This window comes from Photinus pyralis, unplaced genomic scaffold, assembly GCF_008802855.1.
Source record: "Photinus pyralis isolate 1611_PpyrPB1 unplaced genomic scaffold, Ppyr1.3 Ppyr1.4_LG2, whole genome shotgun sequence".
NCBI lineage: Eukaryota > Metazoa > Arthropoda > Insecta > Coleoptera > Lampyridae > Photinus > Photinus pyralis.
In genome coordinates this window covers 16,945,254-16,970,401 of record NW_022170403.1, presented here as the reverse complement: position 1 = coordinate 16,970,401, position 25,148 = coordinate 16,945,254, and the positions used below count along the sequence as shown (strand labels likewise).

At 35.8% G+C, this 25,148-nt stretch overlaps 3 protein-coding genes across 5 annotated transcripts; 1 reads left to right on the top strand and 2 right to left on the bottom strand.

Annotated features, from left to right (window-relative positions):
- Window positions 1-852: 852 nt before the first annotated feature.
- Window positions 853-10,531, bottom strand: LOC116163345 (endoribonuclease Dicer-like). The gene is made up of 11 exons (XM_031477232.1): window positions 10,339-10,531; window positions 10,060-10,292; window positions 9,770-10,010; window positions 5,855-6,779; window positions 5,523-5,795; window positions 5,257-5,469; window positions 4,662-5,207; window positions 1,624-3,546; window positions 1,391-1,575; window positions 1,083-1,229; window positions 853-1,032 (listed from the first exon to the last, which is right to left on the bottom strand). Exons 1-11 carry the CDS (start codon window positions 10,512-10,514, stop codon window positions 1,029-1,031), a joined length of 4,866 nt encoding a protein of 1,621 aa, XP_031333092.1. The 5' UTR covers window positions 10,515-10,531; the 3' UTR covers window positions 853-1,028.
- A 56-nt stretch (window positions 10,532-10,587) lies between these two features.
- LOC116162798 lies at window positions 10,588-17,666 on the top strand. 3 transcript variants are annotated; one of them, XM_031476512.1, is made up of 7 exons: window positions 10,588-10,655; window positions 10,702-13,077; window positions 13,124-13,174; window positions 13,232-13,391; window positions 16,303-16,671; window positions 16,741-17,447; window positions 17,493-17,666. In XM_031476512.1, exons 2-7 carry the CDS (start codon window positions 10,721-10,723, stop codon window positions 17,641-17,643), a joined length of 3,795 nt encoding a protein of 1,264 aa, XP_031332372.1. In that variant the 5' UTR covers window positions 10,588-10,655; window positions 10,702-10,720; the 3' UTR covers window positions 17,644-17,666. The 3 variants fall into 3 exon arrangements, with proteins under 3 accessions (XP_031332372.1, XP_031332373.1, XP_031332374.1); XM_031476513.1 differs by lacking the exon at window positions 17,493-17,666 and having other exon boundaries at window positions 16,741-17,229; window positions 17,288-17,432; XM_031476514.1 differs by lacking the exon at window positions 17,493-17,666 and having other exon boundaries at window positions 16,741-16,857; window positions 16,907-17,062.
- Window positions 17,633-23,217, bottom strand: LOC116162799 (exocyst complex component 1). Its single transcript, XM_031476515.1, has 10 exons — window positions 22,574-23,217; window positions 22,220-22,526; window positions 21,821-22,174; window positions 21,123-21,237; window positions 20,885-21,066; window positions 20,638-20,834; window positions 20,237-20,592; window positions 20,040-20,185; window positions 17,938-18,060; window positions 17,633-17,889 (listed from the first exon to the last, which is right to left on the bottom strand). The coding sequence occupies exons 1-10, from the start codon at window positions 23,098-23,100 to the stop codon at window positions 17,665-17,667; spliced, it is 2,532 nt and encodes an 843-aa protein (XP_031332375.1). The 5' UTR covers window positions 23,101-23,217; the 3' UTR covers window positions 17,633-17,664.
- Between the last annotated feature and the right edge of the window lie 1,931 nt (window positions 23,218-25,148).

Sequence of the window (25,148 nt, the reverse complement as noted above, 5' to 3'; positions counted from 1 at the left end):
TTAGCACATCAAAGCAAAATTCTCGGAATTTACTTGCCACACCTCGTGTGTTTCCAGTCATTTGTGTCTTTGTCAGTAATTTAAACATGATTGTTGGAGGGCTAGTATCCGAATTTGTTGTCTGTCTAACTCTGTTACTAGATTGTGTAGTTCAGGGTTGAATGAGAGCTTTTGTAATATACAAGTAAACTAAGACTAAATATGACAGTTGGACGGCAAATTATATACCTACAGCAATTAAACTTTGCCTACAACTTTACCTTGGCACTATAGCGCGTTCGCACCTTCAAATTCAGTATGGTGCTTATAGACATACAGTACATGCTTGCCAACCGTGACAATGACAGCACAAGAAGATTGTTTTGTTTTAATACTTCAATTTAATCATATGTCAATTTGACATCAATGCGGTCAGAAACAAGGATAGTATTATCAAAGAATGACGCAAACTAGTAAGAGAGGCAATTAGTCCATAAGACCCCATACTGCATGTGGAGGTGCGAACGCGCTATAGAAATCAGGTTTTGTCCAGTCCTACCGAAATTTAGAGGTCCTACTCCCTTCGGGGGGTAATGAGTAGGGGGTAAATTTTAAAACGTGCACATTTTACAAACTAGGCAAGTGAAGTGCCATTTTCCGTGTAATTTTTTCCGCTGAAGCCAATGAGACCATACTTATAGGATCAATATTTTGCGAGATATGAATGGAATAATATTATAATTGTTGCTTCGAATATTGTTTTCAGATAGGTAATTATGTGATATGTCCATTAGAAGATGCAAAATTGCGTGTGCACTAGATATCCATCAGCTATTTTGAGCTCAAATAATAGAAAAGCGCTATTTGTAACAATATTCTTTTAGAATTGCTTTATTATGAATAACATTTGAAGTTATTGCCCAATATACATATAATTATAATTTCAGTACTTTGCGACTGTATACAGTCTATAACCATGATAATAGAAAAGTAAAAAACTTAATTAACAAAATTTAGTCTTCATAAATCTTCACAAAAAACTCTCCTGTTCATCTGCAACAAATAGTTGTAATATTCATGATGCAATGCAACAGCTTAGTTACTTGTGAAGGAAGCGTAATGCGATCTTCGCAGCTGCTTTTTTTGCTAGTCCTTTATTCTCTCCAACTCCGTGGACAATTTTTTTAGCACCATTTATCATAAATTCCAACTTCATTAGAGTACGACCATCGTCAAGATTCATAGATGCTCTGTAAAATTTTTGTATAACTGAGTAAAATTGAATCTGGGAATGGAAAAAGGTTCTATTGCATATTATCAAAGAGTACCCATAACAGAAACAGATAGCAGCAGTTCCATTTCATACACTCGGTTCAACCAATGCAAGTAATTCATTAAAAAAAAATTGTACCCAAACTCTGGATGAGCCCCGACAGTTTCATGGATCATCCTAATCGGGTTTTTCGGAACATTTATTGAGAATAGCTCAATTTCTTTCCACATAATACGATGTACGATTTTCCATACAGTTTCGAGGCACATTCCGCTATCTAAAAATACAGCTCCAATTAAAGCTTCAAACGCATCTCCTAGAACCTAGAACGCGCATGTATTATTTTAGAATAATTACAATACACACAATACTTTGGGAACATCAATGTGATCTCCTAAGTGTAGATCATCTTCGTCTATCAAGGTTAAAACCTCCTCGTTGATTGTGTGATTATTTGACTCTTGATGCTCCACGAAAGTGTTTATGTATTTTAACAATTGATTATTAGAAAATTGCAAATGTTTCTGAAATCCACATCTGACTGTAAAACTCGCGAACGTCACATTATTAACTAAAGCAGAACGCAAGTCAGTTAGATCGCCCGGACTTAAATCTCCACAAGCTTCATATATGTGGCAGGTTATCAAGAAGTCTAATACGGCATCTCCCAGAAACTCTAACGTTTGATAGCAATTCGTAATGCGATTTGAGGTGTAAGAAGAATGCGTCAAGGCTTGAAGTAAGTACGCGCGATTTTGAAATTTGTACTGTAACTTTTCTTCTACTTTTTTCCAAGTCGGAATATGATGATTGATATTACTTTCTGTGGCATTTTTATTAAGAATTGGATTTGGCGGCGTCATTTGGAATAAGTTTTCAATATTCTCCGACTGCGGAATAATTTCTAACCACTTTAATAGAGTTAATCCACCTTTAAACCCAAACGTTTGAAAATACACTCCCAAAAGTGCCTCGACACAATCGGCAATCGATTTATCCTTAACAGTTTGTTTGTCTAAAAATCCATTGATAGAATCATACGCTACTTCTTCATCATCTGCATCTATATCATCATTCATTGCAATAATCTCATCTCCCGATGAGCTGCTTAAGATACCGCTAATTTGTTCCTCGGTTGTAAAATTGACTTGAAAAAGCGAGTTAATGGATACTGTCTGATTAAGCCTATCTTTTAAGACTTTTGGAATGGTAAATGAAGGCGGTTTCCATTCGAACTTTGGAGTAAAGTCGGATACTTTCATGTATCCACCGATGTCCTTTTTACTTCCAATGTAAAACAAATTTTTGTTACTAATCAATTTCCCCTTGAGACTTGTTAAAACTCCTTCATTATATGTTGGGTATTTCAGTACCAGAAATAGAGAAATACTAAGTTTTAAAAATGAGTCGCCCAAGGTTTCTAACCGTTCCAAATTAACGATATCATTGTTTTTTGCTGTGGCTAACGCGGTAAATATGTCGACTAACTCAGGACCTCTTACGTTTTCTTTGGATTTTAAAAATTTTATTTCCTTGTAAACGTACTCTTTGTCAAATTTTATCGCTGGGAGGGTGCTTTTACTAGCTAAGTTGTTTGTCTGTATGTGATAATCTGTAGATAAAGTATGTGACATAAATTGGTCAAAGTATTGTATGTCCATTAATGTTACGTTATGGTAACGTTCTAAATCTATAGGTTCATCTAATGCATCCCAAGGGTACTCGGCGTGCAGCTTTTTTTCAGCGAAATCTTGTACAAGTTCTATCATGGGAATTTCAAAATCATTCTTCACCATTTCATCTTGAGGTGTTTCCGATCTTTTTGATTGATTGTCCTCCTCAGCTTCTTCTATTAGTGTGTGCTCATCCGACACTAGAGGAGCCCATTTTTCACCTTCCGCTATTTCCCGTGTACCTAATCCGGTCTCCTTGGCGATTGTAAGTCGAAGTTCATCTGCTTGCAATAGTGAGAGAATTCTGTTGAGAATTGTTGGGATTAGCCTTGCTTGCAGCCACAGATCGGCGGGGAAGTCTTGTTTTACACAGAGCTCGGGAATGAGATGTTCGTCGAGATCTTCGTAAATCTTCTCCCTTTTTTTCTTGTTGCACAGTTGACGAGGTTTAATGCAATTTAACCTTTTGGATAAACCCTTCACTAAAAGCAGGGGTTGCTCTCCGTTGAGTAAGTTCTGGTGGTACTTTGCATTGAAGTAATCGGCGTATGTGGTAAATTCCTCTGATGGGAAGGCACTGTAGGCATTTAGTTCCTCACAAACTCGAATCACCAGATATTGCTGAAACAAAGTATTTTTTTTATAAGCAATAGAGTGATCAGCGATAGAGAAATTTTCAGTGGGAAGGGAGAAATTTCTCATACCCCAAACTTATAACAGATATTATTTATCACTTACAATTTATAACATAACACAAACGCATCGAAGTTGTAACTGAACTGAAATACGCTACAAATTTGCTTATATAGTAAATGACAATTATTGTTCCAGAATGTTGTTAGAATGCTTCGGAATGTTTTAGAATAAACACGTCATTTTTCCCAGAAGGATTGCTTCACATTCGCCTTCGCTCTTTTCGCCGTACTAATTTTACATAGCGCCTCGATGGAATATTCGCTACAATAATAACAAAGAGGGAGTCTTTTTTTCACCAAAATTATAGCTAACACCTGTGGGAATACCAAAATGAAGAATTTTTATCAGTGTCTGCGTAAGTGCATGTCAAACTTCTTATTCAGATATTTCGGAAACTTTTAACTATAGATTCTAGGAGAGGGGAGACTGATAGAACTAACCAAGAGAAATAAATCATTATTTTTTACCTCTCGCATCAAATTTCCGCATACCGCTAAACCGCGTGTCGATTCGCATAAATTAACCCTTTGTTGATGGGGTTCCAGTAAACGTCAACGACCGGTACTACTTACTTTGACATGTGGAATAACATGCATATGTCTATATACACCACCAATAAATATATAATAATATAATAGTAAATAATAATAATAATAATAATAAAATCGGGAAGTGGCTATTGGAGCGCCATATTTTTCATCGCTTATATTGTTTTATGCGACAAACTAATACGTATAATTAACAATAATTTTAAGCTCATGAAGTACGCTTTTTGTCGTCGATTGGAGCGGTTTGCGAACCTAATTCACTAACGGAATTTTTCCACGCGCCCGCTACATAGAAGTGGTGGTTGCTCTGATTAACAAAGAATTATCTAGCATTTCTGATTTTTTGAAGTTGTAATTTTTTTTACATGGTTCTTTAATCTTGAGTGAATTGTTTTGCTGTCACTCACCCTGATTTAAATTTTCTACTTTACTTATCATAAACAGATTTCACTGTTGATCACTAAATGTATTATTATTACTTGCTAAACCTACCTGATCATCAGCACGATACCAAGGTGTTACGATGCTACGACGGTAATTATCATCACAGACATCCAAGCAGAGTTTTTCTTCATCCGTCAGCGGAGTTTTTTGATCAATCAATTCCTTATTATTAATAGCAGTTTCCATATCGATCTCAACGTGTGTTGCATACCTCTTAACGGGAACAAGAAGCAACCCATCGTTATCGCCGTCATTACCCAATACTAGGTATGATTTTAAGATCCGTAAAAGGTCTCTAAATATTAAACAATGAAAGCCCTTCAGATGCAAAATCTCTTCCTCCGTTAAACAAACTTCTCTATAATTTACATTAAGATTAACTAACACCTCTCCGGCTGTAACATGAACGGAAAACTGACAGAGTCTTGGCAATTTTTGCATGGAGAGAAGACCGTAACACAACTGCGATTTGTACAACTCACTTAGCATCTCTATCCCTAAATTACTATTACTGGAGAATAGCGGTTGTAATTCAATTACATGTAAGTATACTGTTTTTTTTGGTACTATTAACCCTTTGCAAACTGTAGGAATCTGAAACAAAGGTAAAGATGAGGGTGTCAAGTGAATCAATCGATATTACCTTTTTGTCATGTACCCTCTGCTTTTTGGTACCCCCTGCATTTTTCTCCTTTTCTGTTGGCCAATGAGTGAAGTAATGATCGAAATCTTTTTCTATTACAATGGATCTTCTAGGGAGGAGTTTGTTATCCAATTCCCCCAATCGATGTAAAAACTTACAAGTTTCTAGCGCCGCTGCTCTTTTGGCAAACTTTTTCGTTTCCATAAAAGGTCCCTGTACATTAAAATCATAAGAAACTAACTCGAATCAAATTCATTTAAATTTACTTGAATTAATTGAAGAATACCACTAACAGGTGGAAGTTCTATAGTGACTCGATACCTTCTCGTTTCTGGACATATCTCTATAAACCATCCTGGAACATAAGTGGTGTATTTATCTGCCGGAAGACACGAACAATAGAAACATAAAAGTGGGATAGCTGTCAATAAATCAATTTTTGACGAATCGGGACCGTCAACGTAGTAAGGAGGAATTAAGTCATCACATTCTTTTGCATCAATTTCATCTTTTCGTTCTTCATTTTTTCCCACAAGATGCTAAAATTTGTTATTTTAACTTTTTCCCACCCACATCGAGAAAATAGTCAATTACCTACCAAATTTAATACACGTTCTATTTCTTTCATAATTTGATATTTCTGCATAAAAGCGCCATGGTCCTCTTGACTCACTAACATGTAATAGAAACTATCTGTATGTCGTGCTCGTCCTTTGGATTGTATATAACCTCGATAATTATGGATGTCACTGAAGTGTACGACTAAAGTGCACGTGGGAATATCAACTCCCTCTTCTAATACATTTGAAGAAACCAATAAATTAATTTTCTTCATTCTAAAATCGTTTAATACCATCTTGTTCATTTTGGTTTTGTAGCAGTCTTCACGTGTCTCATTGTAGGGATTACTATTGAAACCGACAATATAATTTGGATTAATGAACGAAAAAGTGGGATCCAGCTCCTTAAGCTCTTTCAGTACATTATAAATAACTTTTGCAGTAAAACGTCGTTGGACGAATATTATACCACATAACGACACTTTGGCATTACTTTTATATTCCTTCAGAATGTTGAACAGCTTGTTGACTTGTGGTGACGAATACCGATAAATACGTTCCAATTTATTTAATGATGCCATAGCATTATCATATATCTTTTGTATAATTTCAAAAGTAGTTATAACTGCATCAATTACCGCTTCTACTTTGTCATCTTGACAATTTTTCTTAATTCGTTCTAATTGAATCATATGCGCAGTTGTGGCAATTTTAGAACAATACCCTCCATAGTTTTCTATATGATAGATAATATCATAAATTAAACGAATAATTGGTTTGCAATGCTTATCAGTATTAAGTGGTCTTAAATAGGGTTTCGGAGGTGCAACTAAAGTGGTATCTAGTTTCACTTCTTCTAATATTCTTATAAGCTGATTTAACTCATCCAATGCTAAACTATCGGCTGTAGAGCAAGTATAGGGTGAATATACGCTTATTCGTTCTAATGGATTAGTCGCATATCTGTAATAAATTAATTTATAGAAATTATCATTTACTGGAAAATTCAATGTTACTGAAGTTGATTTTGGAGTTTTTTTTTCGTTTTTTGAGTTTATTCTAATAGGGACTATTTTTTATTTCATCAAAAAGTATAGTTAAAAACAAAGAATGTGACGCCAAATATAACTCTCTACGATAAATCTCTGAAGGGCAATTTCATTTGAAAAAAAAAGTTTCTTAAAAGATTTTATCTAGAATTGAACATTTAGGAGATATACAGGGTGTTACTTATAAGTATGTAAAGAAATTGGCTGTGGCTAACACAGACGGACCGACAGACATCATTGAGATTTTGTTTCATTCGAATTCTTGGTACTTCACTATGTATATTTCTGTAAACACTTTTTACCCCAATGGAATACCTCCCTTACTAACGGGCGGGTGGTAAAAAATTGGGTGGGACAAGGGGTCAAGACAAGCAAATAAACCGAGGAGCAAACGTGTTTCATTTGGGAACCACCCTCAAAAAAGTGGTGAAATTTTCATTTCTTCTTTAATTTTTTTCTCAGCAACCATTAAGAGTTAGAAAGACGAAGTTAGCACGTCCTTGAATAGGGATATGGGGTATGTTCTTTCCGATTTTGCAAACATTTTTTCAAAATTCCTACCACAAGAGGTTCACCCCTAAATGGAGGTGCCAAAAAAAAATTTCGACAGATAATATCTTGTAGAGTTCAAATAACATCAATAAAAACGAAATCGACAAATCTCGGTTTTTCTGGCATATCTTCTCGGGAGTACACATAATCGGTACCTTGGAACCCGGTTTTCTTTGAAGCATCCTAATAACTCTTTAATTACGCATCTTTTCTCTTAATGTGACCACATCCTTATCTTGAACACAGTGCATATGAATACCATGCCCTGCAGGCCTGATTGGCATTTTATTTTGTTTGATATTTTTATTTTTTAACTGAATTTTTTGAGGATATCCGAAAAAATGTTACTTAAAAAAACTGTTCAAAATAGAATGTAATGACGGTGTTTTTTCTTTTTCTAGAGACGCCCCAACATACTTTTGTTTCTCAAATGCAATGCCTGTGTTTTTTATGATCTTTGAACAGAGCAATAAATAAGTAATAAATAAATGTGTAGGCATGATAATTCTGGTAATTTTTATTATGTCATGACATAAACGTAATTAATTTTTCTTCTACTTTAAATTATAACCAATTTTGATGACGTCCATAAATAGTAAAGTCACATGCCATAGTCTTCCTGTTCAGATCTTTTTAAATAACTTTAAAGTAAGTCAGATTTTTCGAATTTTTTTGACAGGTGCTTTTAGTTAGCACACAATATTTTTCATTTAACCTATAATGTCTATCTTCAATAATAACAAAGTTAACTATAAAATCCCCCTAAGCTGGGACACCCTGTATATATTTTGCCGTATTAAAAAAAAATATCCACTTTAGAAAAATTTTGCAAGGACATGTGTTCGACATTTGAAATAAGAAAGTTCCGGTATCCTTCTGATACAAAGCGGTCATCTTAAAAATATTTTGAAATGATTTCTTTTGATCAATTATTCAAAAAAGGTAATAAGTTCCGAATCAAATTCCAAACCGTTCCTGATATACTTCTAATGGTCCACTTCATAACACCATATAGGTATAGGGACCAAAAAAGTTTATTAATTAAAATTAACGCACATTTCATGCTTTACAAACCCCTGACGACTGGACTAAAAATGATTTGTAATTTTTGTAGTTTAATTTTAATTTTACAACAATTTATTTGCGCGTTTCAGAGATTTAAAATAGTTTGTGAATACCTTATGATAGTTTTACATTTAATTTTGTAGCAGAGTAGGTACACCTCAAAATTTCCTAGTTTTTCAGCTTAGATGTGTGAGCCTCAGACACCTAACTGTAATAAGGGAACCAAAAAAAATGCGCCAGAGTCCACATTTAAAAATGAAGATGAACAGAAACACAGGAAAGCTCTTCATTACCTGGCTATACAATTTAATCTAGGAGCATTCATTTGAAAGTTGTGTTCGTTTACAACTTCAGTTGTGTATTCACATTACGGAAAGGACAGTGTAACTTTCTTATAACCATTATTTAGATCAGTAGGTCTCCAAAACCGGCCCGCCAGAATTACCAAGCCGGCCCGCTGTACTTATATCAACTGGCCCATTTCACTTATTTAACTGAGTTGAAGGAATACAAAAAATAATCATAAGTTTATATAGACACAAGTATGGCACTAGCAATACTATTTTCAATATAACTTCGCATCACTTGACTGCTAACAGTCGGCAGGAATGATTGCAAAGTACAGTCATTGACAAAAGTAATGATCGCCTAATCGGTAAACTATAGCATAAGCAAACAACATGCCTATCCCATCGGGTTCGGTCGGTTTCTTTAAGGAAGAGATACTGTTGGTTTGCATTTCCAAGTTGCACAATATATTCAAATGTTGGTTGAGTATGCTGTAGGACAGTGGTGCTCAAACGGTCGATCGCGACCGACCGGCCGATCTCGAATACTTTTTGAGTCGATCTCGAGAAACATTTGCGATTTTCAGAGCAGATCTACACCTACCTTGACTTAAAGAAAATGGATTTTGCGGAAAACTAAATTCTGTCGTTTCCACTAATTAACTAATTGTATGTACAGTATTTTCATGAAATTCTGCAAATTGCGCCACGATACGCCCTACCTATGTAGACAACAATCCTGCTTCACACAAACTTGCATCCTCTCAGAGTTGATCGATCGGAGTCTAACAACATTCAGGTAGATCGTCAGCAGTTCAAGTGTGAGCACCCCTGCTGTAGGATTTACCTAATTTGCAATCATTACTTTTGTCAATGACTGTACTTTGAGAATAGGGCTGAAAATATGATAACTGGATAAGTTCTGGCCCCTGGGAAAATTAAATTGGCCCTAAGATTGAAAAGTTTGGGGACCCCTGATTTAGATTAAGCCAACATTTACCCAATAAGACACTCCAAATCTTCTACAGTTGCCACTTTGCTTTGGAAAGTTTTCTCCAGGACTTTTACTTCATCTAAAACGTCGATCGGTTTACAATTCTTATTCAACAATGTAGCGGATAATCCTATTATACGAGGTGGGTCGGTCAAATGAGTACAAAACGACATAATTTGACACATCGGATGATCGTCAACACCATTATGACACTCATCAAAAATTAACAGATTAACATCCTTTAAACCTGCCAAGAAGAGAAATCTTAATTTGTCCCCCATTCCCCCTAAACATACTCAGTATTGCACGTTGCAGTATATTTACTAGTACTTGAGAGGTCATAACTAAAATTTGGTATTTTTCAAATTGCTCCAGCCAGACGCTGTCATCCCACAAATCAACGTTCATATATCCACTGTACGCACCAACATCTTGATCGGTCAGACTGCGTAAATATTTTGATTGCTGCTCGACTAACGCAACGGTATTAACTAACATAATGCTCAATTTTCCTCCTTGACTGAGAGGCCTACAAATAATACAGGGTAAGAACCCGTCAAGTGCACAATTAATACCTTTGTAGAGGTTCAGATAATCGTTTTAATATCATAACTGCAATTAAGGTCTTTCCTGTACCCGTTGGCAGAAATATAATAGTGTTTTTCTTGATAGCTATTTCCATAATCGTTATTTGATAATCTCTAGGCTCAAAATCCTCGTTTTTTATATCCACTTCCATGGTATTTGCCATTTTATTCAAGGAACTGCAAGATATTAGATAAGTTGAGTCTTGAATTTGTTGTAACTCTAACCTCAAAAGTTTCATTTGTTTATGTTATCTATAGTATAGTATAGTATTTGTTTTCTTAAATGAGGAGAAAAATCACGGGAGGTAAGTAGACAAATAAAATGATTCTAAAACAATTGCCTCCCATCAGCTGCTGGTAATCAGAGAGTATGGATCCAGAAACTAACAGTTTACGTTTATTATCAATTTTCCTCAGTTCGTATATCACTGAAGACAAATTTGATGAAGAAATTAAGCGAACCGAAGAATTGCCATTATTACAACTACTTTTGAAGATGAAGTCGCATCTAATTCAAATGCAAAGACATTCACTAACTTATTACCCTCTAGATGGGTTGCTTGGACAATTTGTGAAAAAAAATGATGAGGTTGCTACCATTATAGACCTTGCTTTACAAATACAGCAGGATACATCTCAATATTTTTTACTGTTAAATTATGTTCACAATAATTTGTTACGTACAGAATCTGGTTGCTTAATTCCATATTTAAAACTACTAAATTTGGTGTTATCGCATTCCGTACACGAAAGAGAAAGGTCCATTTTATTATCATTTTTAGACTCTCAAAATTTTGATTGTGTCATTAACAGTTTACTAAATGCTGACGACAGAACAGTAACCAATTATTTAATTGTGCATATTCTCCCAAAGTATTTAGCCCTGAATACTAATTGCACAAATAAAACTCGAGACTTTGTTTGGAAACAAGCAGTTGACTCTCAAAACTTAGATATCCTATGTACTGTACCAAATTTCTTTTTAAATAGTACTTCGCTTAGTTTAAATGTGTACTGGAAATCGCTACAAAAGTGCCTCGACAGTACAAATACTATTTTACAAAAGCAAGCCCTATTCCTTTTAAAAGAATCTATATATTTGGTTCAGAAGTTCCAGTTAGATTTAGACATTGTATCTGGGAGTGCTACAGCATGGGCCAATTTATTTATGTTATATGAAATCGCGAGGGAGAAGCAATTACACCTTGTCGAACCGGCCTTTGCTCTTCTACCCACAATTAACCAATTGCACCCCTCCTGGCTAATTTCCATATACAAAATTTTGCTAAATCACCCACATAATGCAGTGTGCGCATTCGCAATAGTTCATCTACTGCATTCCGATTGGTTTGCAGCAATTGATGTGTTTGAGCAAGTGGTTGCTTGTTTATTACCGGCTACCAATAAAACCGATTTTACAACCAATCAGAAAATTTGGGAATCATTCCAGAAGTTTGCCAGAGGAGTTGGTAATTTTAAACTTGAAATCGTAATAGCTCAAAGTGCCAGGATCCGATGGATCCCTTCCATTTGTTATATGTTTTATCGTACTATGTTGTTTGGTTTGAGTATTTCCCCACCTCCTTTGTTAGTGGATAAAGTTATTTCCAATATTAACAATGTACCTCACCGAACAATAAGAACAAAGTGCTTTGATCTAGTAAAAAATTCGATAGTACCCTGTAATCTCAATTTTGACGACTTTGTTTATCTAAATTGCCTTTTGGGCCACGATTACGTTATTCTAGCTGATCTGAATAATTACGTTTGCAACATTGAAAACATTCTCACTTTGTGGCAATCAGATCACGTCGATTTGAGGTCTGTGCCTGTACTGGTAAAAGTAATCAAGACTCTCGGAGGTGAATATTTACAAAATCTGCTGGCGCTTTTCAAACTGGGAAAACTGAATCCAAATGTAGCGGACCACCTTTGTAGGGTAAACTGCTTGACAGAGCACGAAATAGCTGCTTACTTACAGACTCGCGTACCAAACATAAAGGAAGGCGATCGAGTAATAATTGTGCCATCATTACAGCATGACGCCTTGAATCAAGTAATTAATTTGTCTACGAATATTTTACTAAACGACACAAGTAATAATTCTCAAATTGAGTTTGCATTCGAAATAGCACACAGATGGGTTGATAAAGGGGGGAAGGTTGACTTACTAAGTGATGTTCTGGAAAAATGGCAGGGAAAAATTTGTAAATTTCCCTTTAGCGCAGGCGTTTGCTGTAATTTTGTGCAGTTGTACAGTAGAGGCCAATTAGCAATTTCTGCAGATAGACTATTGGAAACAATTGCGCTTTTTGAGCAGATGATGGAGACTCAAAATTCGGCTGTAGTGCCTGCAATTTTTTCTTATCTTGGTCCTTTAGTTGATTCCTGTGAAATCATAGACCAGCTCGATCCATTTCTGGAGTTCTGCCTAAAGAAATGGAAAGATCTAAGAGGAAGTGAATTATTTAAAACAGCCACCTGTAATTTTGTAGAAAGCCTACTTATAAATGGTGCGATATTACGTGGAAATGTGCATGCACTGAAAAAGTCTTCCAGTATGTTGTGGTCTCTGTTGGAGCTGGCGAATACTTGCGAAGATATCGCTTATAGTGTATCTGTAAACCTTCACAAACTATCGAAAATGTCTCCCACTGTCTGCATGTACTTCATACCATTAGCAGTTGAATTATTACTGTTTGGTGAAATGCTACAAAAAGATCACAGGTAAGATCACATTTTCAACTTGTGTCACCGAGACATCACATTTTAGGGCCGAGTATGCAGTGTGTCAATTAATTTTTTCGGAAAAGCGAGAAAACAAGTACCTATATGTTTACAGTACCTAATTGTATATTGCACTATAATTATGCATTTTCAGTCCTCATCATCAGAGAATTATGGTGCGAGGCTTAGCAGCTAAATGTGTGCAACACCTGCTCAAAAGTGAACAGCACAAAAAGAATGCAGATACTATAACTGCATTACTGCTAAACAAATATTTGAAACACTTTAGCAAACGATATTTCAGTGACTCGCAAGTAAGTACCTATATATAACGGGCGATCAAAAATGAGTTGCTGTCGAGTCGCCTTTGGAAGTTCAAGTTAAGTACGATTTCCCTATGGAAATTTCATGTAGGTACAATTACTATATTGTGGTGTTTATTATTTTTAGTAATTATTGTAATTGTTCATGAGATACAGATCAGTCTACATTACCTCAAATTTACAAAATTGTTCAAACTAATTTTCTTAATGCAAAAGCATAGCTTCGATAGCTGGAGATAGTTGAGGTACTGCGACGAGCTTTAGTCGAGTAAAATTAGAGTAATATTTGCTCAAACTTAGAACAAATTCGGGACAAGCAACCGTTGTCCGAAATTAGTAGTACCAATAATGCTCTTCAACATACTAAAAGTCCCCATATGTCCGAGGTGCGGAACATCCTGAAAATTGAGCCGCCATCTTGGATTTTCATGTTTTTTGCTAATAACTTTGTTATTATTTTTTTCGGAAAAACTTAGGAAAGGGAATTTGTGAAGCTTTAAAATACGAATCCAATGCTTCTTTATTTCTCGAAATTGATTGGAAACTAAGGGAGTTATGATTTTTTTATTGTATCAATAATCGCACTATACACGAATAACTTCGCGAATAATTCGATTTATCCGATAGGCGAAATTCATTGGAACTTTATAGACCAAAGAGTCAAAGACTAATTATTCTTTATCGATTCAACAATTTTCAATCCAAATTTTAGTTTACCGCCCCCTCCTGGGGCAATATTTTCAAATAACTACCGAATGGATGAGCTTCTCAAACAAGGAGAAGCATTTATATTGAAGTGGTACGGTGCCAAAAAACGCAAAACGCTCGATGACTACCGGTACATCAAGTACAACCAAGTCGTGGCAAGGCAGAATCTCTTTACCAATTTCGAGCTAGCAACATTACCTCCTACATCGCATGCTGCTAGATTCCATTTGAGACGGGTGTATCTACAGGTCCAGAATTGGATGGGTGAGGAATTGAACCCTAAAGACTGGCTGGTTTACGAATCAAAACAATGTCTTGGAGCCCGTAAGAATGGAAAAACCCTGTGGACCGGATCTCATTTTGAAAATGCTGTTTTGCGGTTGCAAAGAAACGTGTTCTAATGCTTGTAGCAGTAGGAAGTCGAGGCTCAAATGCACTGCATGTTGCAGGAATTGTACTGGCAATTTTTGCGGCAACAGCTTAGACCCAGAAAGTGATGATGCTGAACCTTTACCCTAAACTCCCTTAGTTTTCAATCGATTTCGAGAAATGAAGAAGCATTGGATTTGTATTTTAAAGCTTCACAAATTCCCTTTCCTGACTTTTTCCGAAACAAATAATAATAACAAAGTTATTAGCAAAAAACATGAAAATCCAAGATGGCGGCTCAATTTTCAGGATGTTCCGCACCTCCGAGATATGGGGACTTTTAGTATGGTTAAAGAGCATTATTGGTACTACTAATTTCGGGCATCGCATGCTTGTCCCGAATTTGTTCTAGGTTGAACTCTAATTTTACTCGACTACTTAGGTCTTAGGGTATAGTTCGCGCACAATCGGTGAGCTTTTAAAATTATATACCTACATATTAGCGAAATAATAATTATACCATTTCATTTAAAAGAAAAATAAGCAAATATACAAATTATAGTCATTAAAATAGTGGACAGACTCGAGCGCCACCAAGCGAACGGCCTCGCGCCTCCCTAGCGGGAATAAAAGCAACAAAAAAAGCTAAGGCTGACCTTACGGTGCGGTAAACTTAATTCAAAAGCAAAAAATTAAACGGTTTGAATCCAAAATAAAATTTACGGAAAATATCCAAATTTAATACGGTTGAAACACAAAAGCCAAAAGTAAAAAAGATTTTAAGTTTCGGTTAACCACCAAAATGTAAAAGATCGATGTTTTAAATACGGTTGCGCAAAAGTAAATTTACGGCAAAGCTCAAAATTTCGGTCCTTACAAAACGTAGCTTGCGAAAATGCACAAGTAAAAAAAATTCTATTTCATAGTGCGTTTTCTATTTATCTAAATGTCAATTTCGAGTAGGGACAAACGGAAATTCCCGTCTCGTACGCTTATATCTTCGATGCGTTCAAACAAATTAAACCTGATGTTAATTCCGCCTTTTCCCGACATCGGAAAAATATGGGACCGGTATCAAAATTCAAGTTTTTTAAGAGCGCGCCTAACGGATGCAATTTCGCCTTAATCGGAGGTTGTTAACCCATTCAACTAATTAGGATTAATCGATTAATTATACTTATCCAAATAGTCGGAATGAAATCTTCAAACTCTGCAGTCCAGCAATACCCTTTTATTCCTTGGAATGTCAAGCGGCGCAATCTGTTATCACGTTGCTATTTTTCTTAAACTGCACAACCTTGGTGGTTTCAATCCTCGATTTTCGTATACCATTAGAAAACTAAAATCGATTAATCGGTAATTAACGGGTCTAAAACTTAAAAGATTGTTTCTCTCTCTTCTTCCCTGGCAAGAGAACAGCTTTCGCCGGCTGTAAAAGTCGTAAATATTCCTACAGGAACAGTTGCAAAACGGATAAATTCACTGCGAAACTTATAGGCATTATCGTCGGTAAGGCGAACAATTAAACAAAATGAAAACACGGTTTCTTAGTAACCAAGCGCCCAACTAAGACGCTTTTAGACCGGGCAAAGCTGATCGACTTCACAAATATAGTGTGGTCATAACTTCTGGTATGAACTTCAAGGCGGAAAACGGGTGGTTTTTACAGTACTTAAAACCCACTTTAACCGAATAAACTCTTAAATAGTGGTCGATCGAACATACTCTATGTAGGTCTTTGTAGAATCTGTCAAACTATACTGGTTGGTAACAGAACTTCTACATTTTAATGAAATAAAAACTGATTGAATATCTTTTGTTTCAGATTCACTTAACCAAACTGAGAATTCTTCAAGGTTTACTTTTGGTTCACGATCATACAGTAGATCAAAAACAACCGCTAATAGACACATTATTAAATTCTTTATCTAACGAAAGTCACCAAGTAAGCGTCAAGTTTTTCATTATTTGGTTGCTTATCCGATTACTTAGTACGAATGAGAATTGTATACAAATAATCACAAGTGTAATGGAGAAAACATGCAAAGTACACGCATCTACAATTATCGCATTTATTCCAATTTTGTATCATGTCGCTTTGCTAAGAAATCAAGAAGCTTTCTTTTCAGAGCTCTTTAAAATCATGTTGCCATGGACAATGGGTGCTCATTTCAATTTACGTCTGTATGCTCAGGTAACATTTTATTGAAACCATTTAATCTTATATCAGGTTTTAAATATTAATAATAATAAATGATTGCAGATTGGCGTTATAAAACTATACCAGCTTATTAAATCAAGAGGGTTCCATGCTCTTTGTGACCAATACAAACACATACTGAGCTGTGTAAGCGAAGTGTTAGATAAGACTGAAAGAAAGGTAGATGTAATTGATGAATTTATTTTTGATAAGTTCGACCCATACATAGACTACAATTTGGAAATGATATATTACGGTATTCCACACATCACACATGTCACTTGTGATGAATATGAGAATATGATCCACATATTTAATTGTACGAGCCGGTATACAGTACAAGATTTAAATCACTGGCGACCATCCCAACCTAAGCTTGTTAAAGACCTTAGGCCAGATGTTGGTACAAACATAATTCAAAAGAAAATGACGCCTCAGGAAGGAACTAAAAGCCCTGGAGAACTAATTGTAGTTGCCAGTTTAATTGACAAAATTCCAAATTTGGGTGGATTAAGCAGGACATGCGAGGTATTTGGGGTTAAGCAGTTGACTGTAAGTTCGCTATCCGTCGTGAAGAATTCGGAATTTCAAAACCTTAGCATGTCATCAGAGAATTGGGTGAATATTGTAGAGGTGAAATCGGAGCAACTGCAACAGTTTTTGTTAAGCATGAAGGAATCTGGATACACAATTGTGGGGGCGGAACAAACTTTGGATAGTATCAAGCTGAATGATTTTCGATTTCCTATCAAGTGTGTACTTTTATTAGGGTGAGTTACTTCTTTTTACAGATGAAGAATACAGTTTTTTTACAGCAATGAAAAAGAAGGGATTCCTCCCAATTTGCTTTCCTTTGTGGATCAATGTGTGGAAATTCCTCAATTGGGTGTAGTCCGTTCTTTAAACGTACATGTGGCGGCTGCTACGTTTATTTGGGAATATACAAAGACATATATTAAATTGTAAATATATTTTATGCAAACAAAATTAATGCGACCGAGCAATCTCTGAGAAAAAATTCAATATATCTGTGATTGTAAATTCTAATGTAATCAATGAACCTGGATAGCATTGTTGTATGAGTTCTTCTAGCATTTTGTATTGTCGTATAAATTCTTCTTGCATTGCTCGCCACACTACTTGGAGGAGATTCCCTTCTTCAGAAAGGTGTTTCTCTACCTTTTTGTATAGCGCTTCAATACCTTTCTTCACCTGAAAAGTTGAGACTCACACTCGGTTCGCATGAAATTAAATACCTACCGCACTTGAGGGGTACTGGTTGATAACTTTACGTAATTCTTGTTTACTAAACGCAAGTTGATAGCTAACTTCAGAGGCCTTTACGCCGCTTGCAACTCTTGCTTGAACTCCATCGAAAAAAATCTAAAATATAGTAATAAATTGCAATTGATCTATATACCACTAGGCCTAGCCATATAAGTGACTAATGGGTTGCTCCCTAGCACAAACGTAACAAACGAATAATAGGTATTTATTACGCAAGATGATAAAGGAATGTTTTAATCATTGAGTCAAATAACTTTCATAAGATGGTTAGTTTCCCTTTATCGTCGTGTATGATACAAAACTTTATTTTATAGTAGAACCAAAAAAATCATTATAAAACATCTGAAAATTGTGTAGGTATTTAATTTAGACGTCCACATTATCAAGCTTAGATTATCCCGTCTGTTCTTTTCGGAAAACATCATTTTATTTCGTGCTCCATGTCCCATTTTTTAATAACAATGACAAATGTCGTTGGAATGCACAATGATTTATTTCACTTTATCTGCCCTAACTGTTAAAGAGACACTTAGTCTACTCATTAACACATAAGTACTAAAATGTAACATCTGATATAAAATAAAGTGTTATCTCACACCTGAAAGTAACTTGGAAAACTAGTGGCGAACTCTAAACGAACATCTATGATAACAAAACCGCACTGATTGAGCTGAAGTTATTGAAAAGGTTGACACCACAGAAAAAGCCTCAAAAAGATGCACAAGTATTATAGATCTTTCATTAAATTTATCTGCCAGTTAAGTTCCATGGAAACAAATATTATTTATTATTATTTACATTAGAAGTTATACAGGGTGCCCACTATGTATGGAATATAGTCTCAGTAAATAACGACTGTATGCAAAATTTGTACATAAAAGTTGTTTAATATTTTATTTCCCATAAAAGGCAGCATTTGTTTTTATTTCAGAAAACTAATGAATAACGAAAAACAATTGAATTTTTTTAAATAGTAACGTTTGATAGATTTTTTCTCTTTTGAATGACGTAACATGTTAGCACCCTTATACAAGGAATCAAATTTTTTTCAAGCTCTTCGTGATAGGTTAGGCTACTGTCCTGCAGTTAATGGTGAATATTTATTGCGATGAAAACCAGTTTACTGCTAATGTCATGTTGTCTTCAATGTTTAATGTACACGTTCATTTGTTTTATTTTGATGTAGGCTATCGTAATAACCCAGGATGCAGCCGAAAAACGACTGCGCAACTGAAAACCAAAACTAACTGAAACTCGTGGCACGTGATCGTCAAGTAATAAACCTGTCTAGTCATAAGATCTAAGATCTATAGATAGATCAACATAAATAAAACGCACGAAATGGGAGGGGGCGGGAGTAAAATTTAATTAAAAACGTTAAAACAACATAAATAATCAAATCCAAATTTAAATCAGGGTTTACCTCTCTTAAACACACAAGAATAGCTCTAGGGACTTCATTGAATACAAGCAAGAAAAAAATTATTCAAAACCTCCCCAGATATGCACTCACTTACGTTCTTACTATTTTCCAATTTGCATTTATTCATGAAGTTAAATGAGGACCTGCGCAATACGTCGGATTTGTCGACTCGGCGCGGCGACGACAGAGATTGCTAGGAGAGGAAAAACCTGCCGAATGCTCTAACGGTTTTTATAATATGTTGTATCGGATTTATTAGCGCATTTTTTTAATTTTAAGGACAAAAAACACGTTTGAAACACCAGGATTTTTTAATAAACGTTTAGTATGCTACCGTTTATTCGCGTATAAATGACAACATTGTCTGCTGGAGGAGCACTACTTACTTGCCTAGACTATATTCCATGCATAGTGAGCACCCTGTATATTAAGATAAGCTTAACTGAAACGTGAAAAACTTGTCTTAAATTAAAACTACACTGAAACCAAATGAACACTTCTCAACTGCTAGTACAATAAGACGAAATAATTCTCTCCCTGAAGTCGTCTCTCGGCTAATGGTGAGAATTGTTTATAGGAAATATAATATATCTAACACTGTATATGCCGATAACACAATACTTCGAATATTGTTTGTTTTTGTAATACATACATTTAATTTTTCCAATGGTCTTCCAAAGTACTGAGTGACATAGAGAGCAAGTGCATCGTTGTACTTTTGCTTAGCTTCCTTTCTCTGTGCATCTAATACTGATAGTTTTAACTGAGAAAGTAGAGAGTATAAATAGTGATAATTTTCTGTAACAAGATTATTGCAGTTTTTCAATGTCTACCTACCATTGATCTTACCCATTTTTATAACTTGAGTTGGAGTTTTACCATGGTCAATAGAATGCAATGCTATACATTCCAATATAGTATCAATTAAACGTGTGTACCATTTTTCTAAGTCCGCTCTGCGATCACTTTTAAGTAAGACGTCTCCATATCTGGCAAATTCCTCCAAGTTGAAAACGTAAGGCATTATGCCACATTTAGAGCGTCTAGGTAAGCGGCATTCTTTTATCGAGTCAACTTGTGTTTGCATGAAACGATCTAACGAACGTTTAATATTTACCAGCACTGATGCTAATGTGTTACTTAGAAATGAACTTTGCGCAGACATTACATGCTGATTGAAACGTACTAAAACATACATGCAACAACTGAAATACAAATGTGATTAATTTGTGTTTCAATTTTAGACTTACAAAACGTCTTGCTTTTCTATATGTCCTATGAAACTAAGTAGTTCCTCTTCAAGGCACGAAAACAGACTAACCATCATATTACGAACGTCTTCATTAATCTGTTTTTCTACCTTTCGGTGGGAGACAACCGCAACATCAGCTTCGATTCCATCCAGCGTAGTAAGAGTATTCTTAGAGCTAGGGCTGAGAATATCTAACTGTAAGTTTAATAGCAGTTTCAAGGACACAATTCTAATGGGACACTTACTTGAAAAAATGCCATACAAAATTGTTGTTCTTGTAAACAAATGGGTTCAAGTTGTGATAATACTTGTTCCAATGTCCCTTCGTAACGGGTACGTTCTCCAGGCGTTGTGTCAATGGTCCATTGTTCTCGGTCTAGTCCCAAAAGTGCACATGCCTTTATGGGGGATGTTACTTGGGTTGTGTCTGGTCGGGATGCACGAATTTTTAAAGATGGTTTAGACAGTGGAAAGTATACATACTTGCTACTCTTTCCTTTGCCAAATCAAATAAACTGCGAATGTCTCGGTCATACAATTTTCCTAATGAATCTGTGTACACTTTTTTTAGTCCGTCGTATGCTTTACGGTCCATCACCTACAAGAATTATATTTACACTTCCTTTAGAATGTCCTATTCAATCCACTATAGCTGTACAGGGATTTTTTTCAAGCAAACCACCTCAATTTGTAAAAAGTATTTTAAAAAAAATTTGCTGTGGCCAGAACAGATACCACCCGCACACCTGCGATTCTACCTTTTTATGTCTCAGAATAGCCCGACGGATCGACATCGAGATTTTGTTTGATTCGGATTCCTGGTGCTTGTATTTCCGTTAAAAAAAGTGGGGGGTCATTTTTTACCCCCCGATGCAGTACCTCCCTTACTAACGTGTGGGTGGTAATACCTTGAGTTAGTACTGTTTTAATTTTAAATAAAGTACATAACGGAATGTGCCATTTGATTTTTGTTTAAAGTACCTATGATATTCCTAAAGAAATTGACCAATGAGAACCATTTGCAGAAAAATAATCTGTATTGTATTTATTGTGAAGAAGCGAATCCAAACAAAGGATTTGGGGTATTTTGAGCAAGAGAATGTACTAGTAACTTTTATGAAATTATATTTCTATCTACTTATCTAGAAATGGGAATAAAACTTATGCATACAAATACAAACCTTGAGCCAATGCATCAATTCCGCGTAAGTACTTAATTCCTTATGCACCAAACTATGCTGAGGTAAAACCAATCCATCTGTAGTTTTTTCCGACTCTCCTTTATCATTACCATAGTGAATAAAAAGATTATTCAACTGCCTACAAATACTTCTCGAAAATTTATCCTTATACTTCTCGAATCGCTTCCTCTGTTCTTGAACAGCGGCCATGCGAACAAGAGCTGGATCTAACTGTGAATTCATGGCATCCCTTAGTGCATTTCCAGCCTCTATTGCCGACTTTAAACCTTGATTATTTGTTAAATCGGCATCGTCTAAAATTTCTTGATATTTACGTGGCAAATCCAATTGTTTCTACAAATGATCAATGAAAGTTTCCAAATAACTTCCCCCACTTACCACAATGTTTTCTAATTCGTTCAATAAGTGCAAATTATTTTTATTCGCGATGCCAATCATAGAATTCTTTTTTTCCATTTTCTCCATTGCATCTTTCACGTGTTTTAAAATGTCGTCATATGAGTCTAAGCGCTGCTCAATTTTATCTGCCTCTTCAATCGCTGTTTCGAGTTGTTCCATTAACGTCTCCACTTGTGAAGCTAATATGGATTGGACATTTTCGCCGTCTAATAACGAGAGATCTCTAGCTAAAACTTCCATGAACGCTTCTGCATTACTAATTGCAAATTCACAATCATTCATTAATCTGAAAGTTGTATCATTATGATACCAATAATTCTGAGCAAAACAAACCTATTCAAATCTTCTTGCTCTTTATCTGTGATAGCCTGAAAGTCATCTGATAAATCCGGATCAAGGGCCATTAAGGGAGATGAAACATATTTATTTTCCGGAGTTAACACATCTTCAATCGTCCACGCTTTCGGAATATTCTTAAAAATGGGCCTATCTTTTAGGAGATGCTTCGAGCATTGTTTAAAAAGTGTAATGATAAAGACCTGCCTCTCTTGTACGCTAGAGGCTGCCCATCGATATACTTTATCGATGTGTAAGTCAAACTCATTCGTGTCAATTGTTTCAGTTTTACCATCGACCACTTTGAGCTCAGATAGAGACCATGCTCGCTTCTTCTTGTAAATCTTATCGGACTGCTTGATTTGTACTATTGAAATGTTGATCGGTACACTAATCGAAGACACAATGCAGAGGAATGACGATTTCTTCTTCTTGAACAATTTGCCCACATGACAAGTTGCTAGTAGCCTTTCTTCGTTAGCTTGAAACACTTCCTGTTGTAATGTGTGTCTTATTGTGGTCATTTTCTATTCTTCTCTTAACTTATAAGAACTAGTTTACATTTGTATTTCAATTGTAAGGTTAGGTGATTGATTCACTGTCTTATATACAACTCTGTGGATTCACTGCAAAACGGCTGTGGTTATTCCACTTATTTCTTACATGATATACAGAGTGGATCCGAAAAACAAGGTTTAGGACGGTAATGCTCGTTTGCACCGACAAATTTAAGCGGAGCCATTGATTATATATGTTACCGGCAAACTGCGAAATCCGGCATTTTGCAAAATGCCTAGGCATTTCGCGAAATGACGAATGCAACAGGCAAAGTAAGAAACGGAGCTGCAGTTCGCACTTTGCCTGCCTCTCCTTAGGGATTTCGCGAAATGCCTAAACATGCAGGCAAAGTGCGAAGGCCTCGTAATTTCCCACAGATTGCGCATACAGCGTTGCCATTGGGTGGTAAACAACGCGACGATTGCGATTTTATTTAAGTGCTTGCTAAATATTGCGCTCACGTTTAGACCTGCATTTCTTCTATGGGTTCTCTGTTGAGTCACGCTTTGGATTTAATGTGGAGAATATATCAAATGGGGGAAGGTACTAAAGCGACGGTTTTACGTTTGGCACAGCTGTACGCGGAATCTGTGGAAAATAACCGAGAATTCTCACTTTGCCTGAATGTTTAGGCATTTCGCGAAATCCCTAAAAAGAGGCAGGCGAAGTGCGAAGTCAAGTTCCATTTCTCACTTTGCCTGCTGCATTGGTCATTTCGCAAAATGCCTATAGGGATTTTGCAAAATGCCGGATTTCGCAATTTGCCGGTAACATATACACTATAATCAAGGGAGGAGATTAGCTTAAGCGTATATTTTTAATTTCATAATTCTAATTAGCACACATTGTCTCTTGGAATGTAATGAGAAATATTCGTTCAACCTCGGTTCTGGTAAAAATTCACAATACTTTTTGACTTAAGACAGACAGTACAGCTGTTCCGTTGCCCGAAAACGCTTGATTTCGTTCCACGATATCTGAATTCTGAGTGTAGATGAAGAAGGGGTCAAATATTCCTGTGAAAGGTGAATGCTTTAAGGTGGGTTCATAGCTCTCCGTTCATCCGTTGCGTTGATCCGTCAAACGGATAGTACATTTTGTTAAGGTTCATAGCAATCCGTCCACATTGTACATTTGCAAGTATAACCATAACCTATACTTTATTTTGTACTGTACCCTCCGTCATTTTCAGTATGTAAAAATGGTACGAATGTAAGAACACATTGCTATCTGGTTATTACCGTGAAGAACGAATAGGCGAACGCTATTAACGTACCAAACATAACCTCACTTTTGTTAAAAACGGACCAACGGAAACGTAAATGTTCAACTTCAACCAACTTTTCCGTCGTAAACGGACGACGTACGATTTAAAAATTTGCTGTCTTCTGATTGGCTAACGGACAAACGGAAACGTATGAACGGAGAGCTATGAACTTACCTTAAGGTATTAGACCAAAAGGTTCCTTAGCAACTGATTGTTTATTTATTTTGCCTTATGTTTTGAGTGGACGGGGTTTCAGCCAAAGCCAAGGCTGCTTTAGGTTCGTGACCTTCAACTATGGTTTTACAACACCATCTATTGATTAGTTGTATACATTTTTACATTTAACGTTTTATACTAATAAAAATGTTCAATTTAAGAAAAAAATGTTACATTGCCATTATAAATAAATAAGTACAATGTAAATATTAGCAAATGTTAGATTTTTTGCACAAACGCTATATCGAAACAGCAAACGCAATTAAAAAATGCGGGGTCATTTAAGACTTCCCATGCTCTTTGTGTGTGTAAAAATAATTGACGTATGAGAGTAAATGTTTATGGTAAAAATAACCGTGCCTACGACACGTTAATATTGCTTCTGTTGCTGCTTGTATACAAATCCATATACAAAGACTCCACAATATGTATGTCCTATTACTCCTCATTCTTGAACTATAAACAACGTAACTGGAAGAAACCGTGCGACAGAATAAGGTGGTGATATAACTATTTCATTCACTCTCATCG